This window comes from Lemur catta, chromosome X (genome assembly GCF_020740605.2).
Source record: "Lemur catta isolate mLemCat1 chromosome X, mLemCat1.pri, whole genome shotgun sequence".
NCBI classification, from domain to species: Eukaryota; Metazoa; Chordata; class Mammalia; order Primates; family Lemuridae; genus Lemur; species Lemur catta.
Genome location: NC_059155.1, coordinates 11,735,375 through 11,748,667, shown reverse-complemented (window position 1 = coordinate 11,748,667; position 13,293 = coordinate 11,735,375). Strand labels below are relative to the sequence as shown.

The following is a 13,293-nucleotide window of genomic DNA, read 5'->3' as shown; positions in this document are numbered from 1 at the left end:
CGATCTTGCTGTGGCCTTTAAAAGAAGTCTGTACTTGGTAAGATGGCTTCAGTGCTTAACATTTGTGTTGTCAGCAAGGGTTGGGGATGGTATTTTAGGCTGGCACTAAGAATTTCCAGGCTTTTGACCCAAGATATTTTTCTCTTTCAACCCCGCCCTTTACACTGACTCTCAAGGAGCAAGCAAAGAGGTTAAAAGGGTCACTGTGTTGCTGGCAGGCAACCAGGAAGTCCAGGCCTTGGGGGGAAGCATAGTGTTTGTTTAAGCCCCAAACCTAGCAGGCAGTGTAAATTAAAGATTAAAATAAAAGAAAAGAAAATGCCAAAACACAGGCTGGATATGTACCACAGAAAATAGCAAATTCCCCTCCTGCTCCATCTTAGGAGAGGGCAGTCAGCAGTGGAGACAGCCTTGTTGCTGGGGCAGAGCTCACAAGTGATGGGATGGGGTGAAGACGGTAGTGGCGGGTGAGCTCCAGGCTTGGATCAGGGTGGGGATGGGCATGTTTGCAGAGATCCTGGCAAGTCTTTGTAGTCAGTCCCAGCAGGTTCTTGAGGGGAGAATGAGTCACACCCCTCCAGCTAACCTGGGAATCAACCCATGTTTGACCTGGTGGTGACAGCCACGGGACTGGAGGAGAGCTGGCTCCTGTAGAAGGGAGGTAGGGCTGGTTCATTGACCAAACTGTGCTGTTAAAGAAAAATCAGCCCCTTCCCGTTCTCTCTTCTGGGTTCTCTCTTTCTCACTGTGAGGCGCATCCTCCATGTCCCCAACCTGCCAGGCTGAGAGTTCCCACTGACAGCTGTGAAATATCTTAGAAGGAATCTGTTCCTTAAAACAGAGAGGCAAAATTTGCCAAAGATTTAGATAGAAATCAGAGCAGGTTCAGGGTTATCCCTCTAACAGTAGCTCTCACGTTCTGGCCAAGCTTTCAGCAAGGAGAGAGAAACAGATGGCAGAACGGCCAGCAGACCCAGAATAAGCCGAACTTAGTCAGAATGTGTCATACAAAGTGGGTCTCAGTGCCCCTGGCACCATGAGGGGTCTTCGAGTAAACTGTTTCTTGGCTCTCACCTTTAGGCCAGTGGTTCCTAAAAGCAGCTCCATGGACTGGTGCCAGAAGAGCTGCATCCAAATCACCTGAAAATTACCCTTCCCCAGTCCCAGACCTAGTCCACTAGATTTGTTAGGGCTGGAGTCCAGAACGCCTGTGTTCGCCACAGGCTCCCTCAGGTGATCCTGATGTTAAGAATCTCATCTAGATCCCTTTTCTCCCCTCCACAGCCCACTGTCAAGGTTTACCTACTGTGTGTCCAGTCGTCTTAATGCTGACTGGCCATTGACTGCTCTGTTGAAAGTGGTCCAATAATTTAATTCATACTTAAGTATTTGAGCTGATAGTGGCTGACTGTGGCACCTTTCCAGGGCTTTTTGTATCAGAAAAGAAACTTTTCTTTCTTTCTTTTTTTTTTTTTTTAGACAGAGTCTTGCTGTGTCACCCTGGCCAGAGTGCCGTGGCGTCAGCCTAGCTCACAGCAACCTCAAACTCCTGGGCTCAAGTGATCCTCCTGCCTCAGCCTCCCAAGTAGCTGGGACTACAGGCATGTGCCACCATGCCCGGCTAATTTTTTTCTATATATATTTTTAGATGTCCATATAACTTCTTTCTATTTTTAATAGAGACGGGGTCGCGATCTTGCTCAGGCTGATCTCGAACTCCTGACCTCGAGCGATCCACCCGCCTCGGCCTCCCAGAGTGCTAGGATTACAGGCGTGAGCCACCGCGCCTGGCCAGAAAAGAAACTTTTTTGACTGGCCAGAGTGTAAAGAACTCCAAGAGAGATCATTAGAACCCAAAGGCATGGTTCTGATGGTGACATTTGTAGGGACCACGGTAGCATGTCTGGAGAACAGCTCTGACTAAGAGAGATTTTTTTTTTCTCAGTGCCTTTTAGATCACACTCCTCAGGTCACAGAGGGTATCTATGCCAGGACTGGCTCTAGTTAGAACTGTCCTCATGAGGAACTTGTGGGAATCATTTCTTAAGCATCCATATGATTGATTGTGCACAAATGGCACTTGTTTTTATTTCATCTTCATTTAAAAGAGTCCATTATAATGTATGATTGACATTTTGAAAGCTGTGGTCCTAGCGGTGCCAGGGACTTCCTGCTTCTGGTGTGCAGTGTGAGGCTTCAAGCTGGTTCACCTTGTGCCTACCTGAATGCCACTCAGAGCTTCCCCTAAGACCGTGTCACCTGTGACCCTTGCACAGCACATAGCCAGCTCTGATGTCAGAGAGAGCAGAGGCCCATGGCTTTTGATGCTCTGGCCTGGCCTACAAACAGTGTCCTGCCTTGCTATCTTGCTATGTTCTGTGGCCTTACTACCCCTTTGGGGTTATGAGGAAGCTGGCAACAGCAGAGAAGTGGGGTTGCCCCTCTCTGCCTGTCTCTATGAATTAGACTGTGTGGAAAGCTGGAGAAGGTGTTTGCACAAATGTGTGTGTGCTTCTGTGCTTCTCTTTCTTCCTGAGGTGTGTGTATTCCTTGTCAGCAATTCTCAAACCTGGCGGGAGACCTTTCTTAACCCCTCTCAGCACTCCTTTGAGTTCCCTGGTGCTGTTCCCATGGTTGGGGGGCCCTGCCCAGGGAGAAGCTCGCCCTGTTTCTCTCCTTTCTTTCTGTCCTGGGAGTAGTGTGCCCCCTGCCTCCTGCCACTGCCCTCCACCCCAGCTGGGCGGCCTTCTTTCCATCCAGAAGGCTGGGATGGGAGTGGTGGCTGGGAGGCCGGAGGCCCTTTGCAATCAGCACAGCCCCTCTTCACAAGTCAGAGTCCCACAACAGAGGATTGAGGAGCCACCTCAAGTGAGCCCATGGTGAATAGCTCCGCTGTAGGGTAAGTGAGGGCCTAGGGGAGCACAATGTGAGAGCCCTGGGAGGCCCATAATGCTTACCCATCATGGCCAAGGAGCCGGAGCGCCTAAAGAGGCCAGCATTATTAACCGTCCTTTTGTTCCCTAGGGAACCTGTGCCACTGCAAAGGTCACCCATTCCATAGCAGGGCCCACAATGGAACCAGGTGCTCCACCTCGGAGCCCCTGCCCTCTTCATAGCCCCCTTGTCTGCTGGCTTCACCTCCTCGGCAAGAACGTCCTAGTTCTTGTCTTCCAAGCATTGCCAATAGCCCTGAGTCCTTCACATGCCACTCAAGGTAACCCTGGCAACTGCCAGAGAAAATGGCTTGGAATTTTGGCTCTGGGGACTGCTCCACAGGGCAGAAGGGACGAGGAGAGGTCCTGCCAGTGTCTCTCTGGCCTGGATAGGCTGGTGGAGGGCTGGCTGATGCAACAAACAAACGTGGAGAGTGGCTAAGTTCTTGCTGCTTTCTTTCCCAGTCCCTGGGAAGGCTGCAGGGCGTCAGGATTTCCAGAGAGTGGGCTGCCATGAGGGGGCCTGTTTGCTTACCTGAAGATGCTGGCAGAGAGGTTGGCCACAGTGTCAGAGGAGCCGCAGCTTCAGGACTGCTGCATTATCCCCATCTAGGTGGGCACCAGCCAAAGGGCAGGGTGGGAAGAAGGAAAGCTCCCCCATTCTGTGGAATGAGTGATGCCCAGGATGGTAGCAGAGTGGTCCTCTCCTACCTGATGCTACCCTCCTGAGCACCCCCAAGCCTGAGGCTTTTCCTCAAGCAAACATTTCACTAAGGTCTAACTGGTAAGGAGATTTCTGAATTTGCCACACAGACCTAGGATATCTGGAAGGAAGCCCGGTTTTTGACTTGTACTACCAGTTTGCTTTTTAAAAATTTCCCTGCAATGTGCCTTGAGCTTTGAATAAGCATTCAACCAACTTTGAATTGAACTGATTTGAATTGAATTAAACGATAATGGCAACTAGTGTGGGGAGGGCGAAGGAGGATGGTGATTCCCCATTTACCAAGGTTAATTTTGCAAGCCTCTTTTTCAGGAGTATGTATTTCATGCTTGTAGACGGATAATGGGGAGGGTGGAAAATGAGAAGAGGGCTTGGAAAAATTATGGAGGTAAATTTTCCCAGCTGTAAGGCATAAGGGGAAGGGAGACAGGCATAAATATTGACACAAGGTTCATGTAATTTAAGATCCACTGAGCTAAACTGCATTCCTGGATAAGTCGCCAATACTTCCAGTCCTGCAGAGATGCCAGGACAAACCTCTCCCCCACCATATTTAGCCACCAAAGTTGGGGTGATGATTTGGGGTGATTTGACAAGAGCAGTTTTTGACTTCTCTGAATGAGGCAAGTGGGGTAGAATGCCTTGTTAAAACAGGGTTTGGTTCTGCCTGTCGGCCCTAGTGTCACACAGAGACTGTTTGTGACCCTGGCCCAGAGGGAGCTGAAAGGCACAATTCATTGCTCCTGTCATCATTCCATGCCAGAGTTTGCCCCAAATCAATCCCTAGAGCTGCTTTTCCAAGAGAGTATCCATCTCTCCGCCGGGATTCTCCTTGGGCTCCCTTCCACCCACCATCACGTTCTGCATCTGCATCTGCATCCTCCTCCCCATCTTCCTGCCCCCCAAAGTCAGGGCCCTGGGTCCTGGCCATGCAGGGCAGTTCACATGATCCACAGAGAACAAGGCACTTTCTCTGTCTCCGTCTTTCCTTCTTGCTTCCCTCCTTCTGGACTTTGGGGATTTTCCATGAAGCCAAAGTAACTATATAAGTGGCAGTGGCTTTCCTGTCTATAGTCTTCCACATTGGAGTGGAACCAGAGGGGAAGAGTGAAGATAAGCGAGAAGCAAGGACAGATTAAACCATGGCATTTCAGCCTCCTTATTCCCCCAGCCTCTTCAGAAAAAGGGACAAGTAAGTAATTAGAACTAGACAGAGCTTCAGATGGAAGGGGGCCCCGCGGTGGAGGAGTAAGTGGGGAGGGATGTTTTTCAACCGTCCCATTAACACTGTGCTAACGCTCTAGCACTCAATATCCTTTTTGTATTTCCTTTGCCAGCTCCTAACCCAGTGTTTGCTTTGTGGCTTGTCCCGCACCTCTCGCATCGTGTCTTTTTCCGCTTCTCCTGACACAGGACCCTGTGTTTTGCTGGCAACGTCGCTGAATCTTTGGGTGGAACATTCCCTGTAGAAAATAAGGAAGACTTGCCTATAAATAGTTTCCTTCTGGCTGCGTGGTACACAGTGCTTCAAGTGTAACAAAAAGGGAAGTGAGATGTTCGCCCTCACCGCCACCCCCAACCTACAGCAGCCACCCTGAATCTGCTCCCACCCCTGGTCAGCCTGCTGAGATCCTGCCCCAGGCTTCTGACGCCAGACTTTGCCCAATCTCCGTTCCACTGTCCCGTGGGAACCTGAAGTAGGAAGGACTGTTGTCCTGGAGCGTCTGGCTTTTGAAGTGGAACAGGCAGGTGGGAATGCTGAGACACTTCTTCCAGCTCAAATGGAGCACGTTGGCTTCCAGGACCTCCTGAAATGGGGGGAGTTGGCCTTGTCCTCATTATGCCACCCTCCATCTAGAAGGTCGCCCCTGAGGGAGGTAGGGTCAGCTATGTCTGTTTCATTGCAGAGTCCCATGAAGACTAAAACTAAGAGCTCAGCACCCCGGTGCTTCAGCTGGACGCTATTGCCATGCTGGCTCTGAGTCCAGCCTATGTTGTAAGTTGCAGGGTGTCAGAAAGGGAGTTTGCAAACATTTACGAATGTTGGGGTTGCTGTGCTGTTGACTCCCTAGGCCACTGTTTCCTGTTTGGGGCCCACCTCCATAGGACACAAGGACGCTGAGAGTCTCAAGGATCAGCACATTACTCAGAAACATTAGATCAGATAACATGTACAGCACCAACTTCCACTCACTGCAAGGTCTGGTGCAGCTATTGTGGGCAGAGGAATTTTCTGGTGTGCTGAGGGTTAAGTAGAAAACCCTTTGGGTTCCTCCTCCTTCTTCCCCCACCCCTTCTACCCATCCTTATCTCTTCCACCCTTGTTGTTGGGAAATCTTTCTACAGAGACATTTAAGTCCATATTCTTCCCTTAGGGAGGCAGTGGGCCCTGAGATCATTTCATTCCTTGTCAAGGGAGGATCATAAGGTCTCAGGGCAATCGCTTCTCCCATGACAGAACTAGAGGTGTAGAGAGAATGAGAGATTGTGAGCTGAACCTGGGACATCCTTTCGAAGTTGTTTTTGTAAACTAAATCCCTGACATGAGCTTGTTTTCTTGTTGTTGACCTCATTCTCCTAAAAGCTGAGCACAGCAGGAATAGGGGGAAAAGAAGTTAATTAAGGGTGCCAGTGAGTGGGGCCTCAGGAACTCAGCTTTGACTGCACTGTGATTATTATTCGAGATTTCATACTTTTTTCCCCCAAATATTGTATACCCCAAGCCTACATATTCCATTCTGGAAGCCACCTGGCTGGATTAATATTTCCTGTTTCCTAGACAGAGATAGCTTTCTTTGAGGACTGGTTGGCTGCCTTTTGGAATGATGTGGGTGAACACGGCTCTCTCATAAAGCTCATTTGGACAGTTTGGATTTTCTTCTGATTGCCCATTGCTGTGCTCCCCTGCCTTCAGTGTCAGCAAAGCCAGCACTTGCAGAGCTCGGAGGCAGCCTCTGGACTTCTCCAATGGTGATGCTGTGGCCCTCACCCTTCTTCCTCCTTACTACTCTCTGGCATCTCCAACCCATCCTCCAGCTATCTCGACTCACTCATTCAAGCCTCCACACATTCAACAAACCTCCTCCCTGCCCCACTAGTCAGTGTAGTCGGCACAAACTTGGTCTCTAGGTTAGGAAGACCTGGGCTGGAGTCCCTGCTTGGCAATTTATTAGCTCGGCCACCTTGGGCAAGGCAGCCTCTCAGACCCTTGGTTTCTTCTGTAAAATGATGACAGTGCCTACACCTTGGAGTTGGTGGTGCAGGCAGCACGGTGTCTGCCCATAGCTGATGCTCCTTTAATAGTAGCTATTATTGTCAGTAGGTCTCAAACTCAGCTTGGTGTTTTTGGCTGAAGTATAATTAATGAACAATTCAAATGCAGCTTTGCTAGCAAACTTAACCCCTTTTCCCTTCCCTCCTGAAACCACCTGGATTTCTCTGACTGTCTCCATGCAAAGGAGTCCCCTTCGAAGGAGTTGTCATACTTCTTTCCTGTTTCCTGTTTTCCTGGCGGTGTTTTCCCCCTGCCAACCCAGCTTTCTCTCTCCCCTTTTCTTCTCATCATGTCCTTTGGAATCTTGGGGTGGGAAGCAATCATTTAGGAAAAATTAACAGTCCAATGAAAGGTCAACTCAGAGACTTTCTGGACTAAGAAAGCTCTATGTGGCACAGAAGGCAGATTAATATATCAGGGAATTCCAATGTCAACTAAGCTCCTGGTTTAAGAATTCTTTTTCTCAGCTAATGTCCTTGATGACCCATAAATATGCACTTTGTTCTGTCTCCTACACACAGCTTAGAGCAAACACTGTGTTCGGAGAGTTTGTGTCCTAAAGTTAACAGAATGTCCTGAGAGTGGGATGGTCTCCCACCTAAAGTGGGGTGAAGAAAAACACCATCCTGGGTTAGTGCTGTAGGTTTGCTTGGATAGTTCTACTGGTCAGCCCTTTGCAGATATAATGGCTGTTACGAACATACCACCACCACTGAGATGCACCAGTAAAGCCCCATGTGATAGCCCAAAATGTTGGTAGTTTGGTGGCATAACTGCACTGGAAGCCTGGAGGAAACCAAGGCCTCAGACCAGACTGGGCTTGGCTGGGGCCTTGGCCAGTGTGTCGGTGCCAGGCACCTGGTTAAGAGAAATATCCTGAAGCAAATAATAATTACCTTCTTTGCTGATAAGAAGCCCCAGTACTTTTCCAATTGCATGATTGCATTAGGATATTTCTTTGGACCACAGCCTGCAGAGCACTGATTCATGGGTACTGCCCTTAACTCCATCCAAACTATTGTGCATGTGGTGGAACCCGGTGTTCTCATGGTCCTAGGTTGGTATAAATAATGTTCCCGGTTGCATCACCTGTCCCTGCTCCTCTTGCTCCTTCTGGCGGCAATTCTGCTTCTGTCCACCAGGTGGCGTCGCCTAGGAAGGAGCAGAAGAAAAAGACCTCAAGCCTCTGGTGGCTTTTTTTTTTTTTCGCTTTTTTTTTTTCGCTTTTTTTTTTTTTCGCTTTTTTTAAGCTTGAGGCTGAAAAGAATGAAAATAGATTTTGATGGAAACATGTGTAACTCTTGTTGGGCAACAATCACCTCATCGTCTTTGTGGTTTCGAGTCTGTTTTTTCCTGAAGTATCCTCTAATGCTATGTGTGGCTGGACCCATCACAGGGACAGGTGTTTTCCTAAGATGGTTTATATATAGCCTTGGTCTGGAGTTTTGTTGTCATTCACTGTTTTATAGGAATGTGAAAAATTTTTGTTTTTTAAGAAATAGGAACATGAGATCATGGATAATTTTGAATGGGTATTCTTTGAAGTGTAGGATGTGGAGATTGAAGAGAAAAGGGCCGGCATGTTGTGGTCACTCCAGTGCTCACTCCCATACCCTGTCTCCTCACCTCCTCTGTCACCCACCTTGCTGCTCCCTCATACGTGTTCACCCACTCGCCTGAGTTCCTGGACACCCTCTCCTCCGTAGACGTGCATGCACTGATGAGTGCAGACCTGTGCATGTGTTACATGCATGTCACAGATCTGTGCATGTGTCAGTACACAGACGGGTACTCCCCCACCTGTACATTAAAAGGAAGAGGTGAGTGCATGGATGCCAGGTTTGGGGGCAGGCCGGTGGGACAGCTGGCTGGGTGAGGGAGCAACTGTGTTGGTGAGACAGTGAATATGCAGGTGACAAAGTATGCGTGTAGGGGAGCGTCTCAGAGGGCAGTCACCGGGAAGAAGATGAGGCTCCTGATGGTGAGGGAGGGTGTCCAGAGAGTGTGACATACTAGAGCATTAGAGCATTGCAAAGCCATCGGGGCATGCTGTCTGACACCTAAAGAAGAGCTTTTAAAACCAGCGCCATCCTCTACTAAATGCTTTCTGCCTCCTGTTCGGGCATTTGTATTTCTTATTTCTCTAGAAATCAGCTCCAGTTTGGTTTTTAGCAATCTCCAGAGCCCTCTTTGGAGACGCCAGTTGGCACGAGAAAGTGCTGAACTGTTTACAGTCCCAGCCTAAGGTTCAGGGAGGGGATGTGGTTTAACTGGGCCACAAAGCCCGGTACAGGACTCATTTGCATGGCCCCTGACGCCATGTGACGCAGCCGGCTCCTCCTATATAAAGAAGCAGGAGCCGAAATATCTCCGAGTCTGGGTTGGACCGGCGGCTGTGGAGTTTGTGACACACTAGGTGACACCCCTCGAGTCACTTCCCTTCAACTCCAGCTGGAGCGCTTGCCTGGCTTCGGGTCCGTTCGGCAGCCTTCGCCCCTCTCCTAGCGCAGAGCCCAGCCCCGTGCAGCCGCCAGCAGCCGGCAGCCGCCCAGCCCGCGCAGCCCGAGCCATGAACACCGAAATGTACCAGACCCCCATGGAGGTGGCAGTCTATCAGCTGCACAATTTCTCCATCTCCTTCTTCTCTTCCCTGCTTGGAGGGGATGTGGTTTCCGTTAAGCTGGATAACAGGTAACCACTGGCCCCAGCTCCCGCGCCGAGCCCAGCCGGGGTGCGGGCGGGGGCTGGGCTCGGAGCCGGATCTCCGAGTGAACCGTGCGCCGCCGGTCCCCGTTCCCCGCGGTGCAGCATCCTGGGAAGGGGCGGGGGTAGGGGACGCAGGAAGGGGGGGGTCACCGCGGTTCTGGGATCCGTCGTCGGAGCGTCCCTGCGGCCGCTGCGCCGTGAGAACCAGCTGCTGCAGCGGCAGAAGCAGCGGGAGGCAGAGAGGCGGCGGGCAGGGCTGGGCAGGGGGTTGGCCGCGCTGTGCGCCGCTTAGGACAAAGCCGGAAGCTTCCCAGCCGCGAAAGAATTCCTAGCTAGCTTCAGAGCTGGGTAGGTTTGCCCTGGACCTTCTGGGCTGGCGGCGGGGGACTCCCTGGGCCGCTCGTCCCCATTGTTTGCATATCGCTCCAGCAGGCCATGCTGGCCCTGGCGCGTGCACCCGGGACCCGCGCGCCACGGCCGTTACTCGGAGCTCTGGGCGGCGGCTGCGGCAGGGGTGCGAAGCCAGCCTTCATGAGGTGCAGCTTCCTGGAGGGGCCAAGGAGGGACCTGGGGACAGACTGCCCAGAACTCCGGGCTAGGGAGGCAGGAGAGAGGAAGACCTGGGCCAGATGGAGGACTTTGGCCACAGCTGCCAGGTACTCAGAGTGGAACCAAGTGGGTAACGGATCTCTTTGCTTTTTGTCTTGGCAGTGCCTCCGGAGCCAGCGTGGTGGCCATAGACAACAAGATCGAGCAGGCCATGGTAAGTGACATCACTGCGTCATTCCCATCCCTAGACTTAGCTGCTGCTTATGTAACTCCTGGCAGGACCGGTGGAGGGGTGTGCGTGTTTAAAAGCCTGAGGGAGTAGACAGCCTGCTCCCTATCCTCCCTGGAAGCCTTAGGTAGAGTCCGATTAGAGAAGCACCCTTTAGGACGTTTCCACTCTGCCCTTGCTGGCTTCCCTCCTCTCCTCCTTCCTCCTCCATCTCAGGGCTTTGCAGCAGCCTCTGGCTCCCTCCTTGGCCCACTGCAGGGCTGGGAGCTCAGACTCTGGAATTTGCCTGCATCCCGCAGCTGGCAGGAGGCAGAGCTCATTGGATGCAACTGCACTGCAGTGCCTCTGCAGAGCCTGGGCTGGGGTCAGGAGTTGGGAGGAAACAGGAAGCACAGCACCCCACCCCTTCTCCCTCTCCTTACCAGGTAGAGGTCATACTCCCACAAGCAGCCAAACGGACTGCAGAGACTTGGGGCTTCCAGCAGTTAAGAGCCGCTTAACTGTGCCCTGGAGCCTAAGGACATGTTCCCTGTCCCCAGTGCAGTCATCAAATTCAGAGAAGATGCAGCAATCCCAGTACCTTTCCCCAGGGCCCGTGTCCTGTGTCCTGCCTGGCCAGGCTGCAGGATAGCTGTGACTCAATGTAGTAGGTCACATGGAGGGGAGGAGACTCCCAAATAGCCAGTTTTGTTCTCTTGGTGAAGATTTGTAAAGCCAACAAACGGTATGTGGGTGCATTGCGGGTTCTTCCCTACCCCCACATCCGAGTCAGCAGCAGCAGGGTCTTAGGAGGCAAGGGGAACATAGCAAACCACTGGCAACCAGCAGAAGTCTCACCCCCAAGGCCCCTAGCAGCCAGCTTGGAAAGTCATTCCAAATTTTCAGCGGGGAACCTATCTAGTTCCAAGCTGGGCTCCCAACCCCAGCATGGCCCAAATCCTGTAGCTCTCCCGAGTGGGGGTTTAAGTGCTTCAGAGAAAGTGCACGAGGATGAGGCTGCAGGGCCAGCCTGCTGAGGGAAGGCTGGAGGGTGGTGGCATGAGGGACAGCACAGGCACACCAATGGCAAGATGAAGATGCTGCCCAGGGGCCTCGACGGCTAACGAGTGGCTTTGTTGTGGCTCGTTGGTGGCAGGATCTGGTGAAGAACCACCTGATGTATGCCGTGAGGGAGGAGGTGGAGATCCTGAAGGAGCAGATCCGGGAGCTGGTGGAGAAGAACTCCCAGCTGGAGCGTGAGAACACCCTCCTGAAGACCCTGGCGAGCCCAGAGCAGCTGGAGAAGTTCCAGTCCCGTCTGAGCCCTGAAGAGCCAGCTCCCGAAGCCCCACAAGCACCTGAGGCCCCTGGTGGTTCTGCGGTGTAAGTGGCTCTGTCCTCAGGGTGGGCAGAGCCACTAAACTTGTTCTACCTAGTTCTTTCCAGTTTGTTTTTGGCTCCCCAAGCGTCATCTCACGTGGAGAACTTTACACCTAGCATAGCTGGTGCCAAGAGATGTCCCAAGGACATGGCCACCTGGGTCCACTCCAGTGACAGACCCCTGACAAAGAGCAGGTCCCTGGAGGCTGAGTTGCATGGGGCCTAATGACCCCAAGCCAGTGAGCCTCTAATGCTACTGCATCCTGGGGGCCCCCAGGGCCTAAGCAACTTAGCTGTAGCTGGCAAAGGAGAAAGGTAGTTTGAGATGTGAAGCCAGCTTGCTCCAGAAAGTATAAGGGGTCTGTTTCTCATTTCCATGGACATCTTCAACAGCTTCACCTGACAACGACTGTTCCTATGAAGAAGCCACTTGTGTTTTAAGCAGAGGCAACCTCACTCTTCTCCCCTACCTCGCTAAGGCAGGGGGCACAGATGGGAGGGATTGAGCCACGTCAGCCTTCTGTTGGTTAATATGGTATAATGCATGGCTTTGTGCACAGCCCAGTGTGGGATTACAGCTTTGGGATGACCGCTTTCAAAGTTCTGTTTGGTTAGTATTGGCATAGTTTTTCTATATAGCCATAAATGCGTATATATACCCATAGGGCTAGATCTGTATCTTAGTGTAGTGATGTATACATATACACATACACCTACATGTTGAAGGGCCTAACCAGCTTTGGGAGTATTGACTGGCCCCTTATCTCTTAAGGCTAATTCTTTGTGTTCATTTACCAGATTGATCCAGTTTGTCCTTTAGGTTAAGTAAGACTCAAGAGTAAAGGCAGAGAGGGGGGCCAGCCTCTGGAAGCGGCCACAGATGCCTTGCTGCTGCAACCCTTTCCCCCACTGTCCCCTGAAGACACATGAAGTCCTCTTTTGAATGCCAAACCCACCATTCACTGGTGCTGACTACATAGAATGGGGTTGAGAGAAGATTAGCTTGGACTTCACAGTGTCGTTTGAGAACTTTTTTTTACATTCTTGTTGAAAACTTTCAAGTAAACAGAACGATGGTGTCCTACCGTGGACGAGGGATGAACAAGGGAATGGCTTTGATCCGATGGAGCCTGGGACGTGCGCCCAGGGAGCTTGTCTCTGGGGGAGGTTCTGTGATAGTGAACAGTTTCCACTTTCTGACACCTTATCCTGTTGTGTGTCTCCAGGATTTGGATTTGGATTTTTCAGATGTAGCTTGAAATTTCAATAAACTTTGCTCTTTTTTTTTTCTAAAAATAAATTTGGTGTCTGATTGAGTATAAACAGACTGGGTGGGTGAGGTCCTTCACCAGGTGGGGGGGGGTTGCTGTTTTTCTGCTCACATTCACTGAGCACCCCCTAAGTGCCGGGCCTGTGCTACATGCATGATCTTGTGTGATCCGCACAATGCTCCCATGAAGGACATGCTTTTTAGTCTCACTGTAAGGAGGCTGAGACTCAGTAAATTTAAGTGACTCGC

General features: G+C 51.3%; 1 protein-coding gene across 3 annotated transcripts in view; it reads left to right on the top strand.

Moving 5' to 3' along the window:
* Nucleotides 1-13,060, top strand: part of TSC22D3 (TSC22 domain family member 3) — a 60,841-nt gene extending 47,781 nt beyond the window's left edge. For 2 of the 3 annotated variants that reach the window (XM_045537919.1, XM_045537918.1), the window contains exons 3-4: nt 10,349-10,400; nt 11,551-13,060. In XM_045537919.1, coding sequence (XP_045393875.1) covers nt 10,349-10,400; nt 11,551-11,781 — 283 coding nt within the window. In that variant the 3' untranslated portion in view covers nt 11,782-13,060. Of the gene's footprint in view, nt 1-9,235; nt 9,623-10,348; nt 10,401-11,550 lie in introns of those variants that run through there. The other variant, XM_045537920.1, reaches the window with a different exon arrangement.
* The last annotated feature ends 233 nt before the right edge of the window (nt 13,061-13,293 follow it).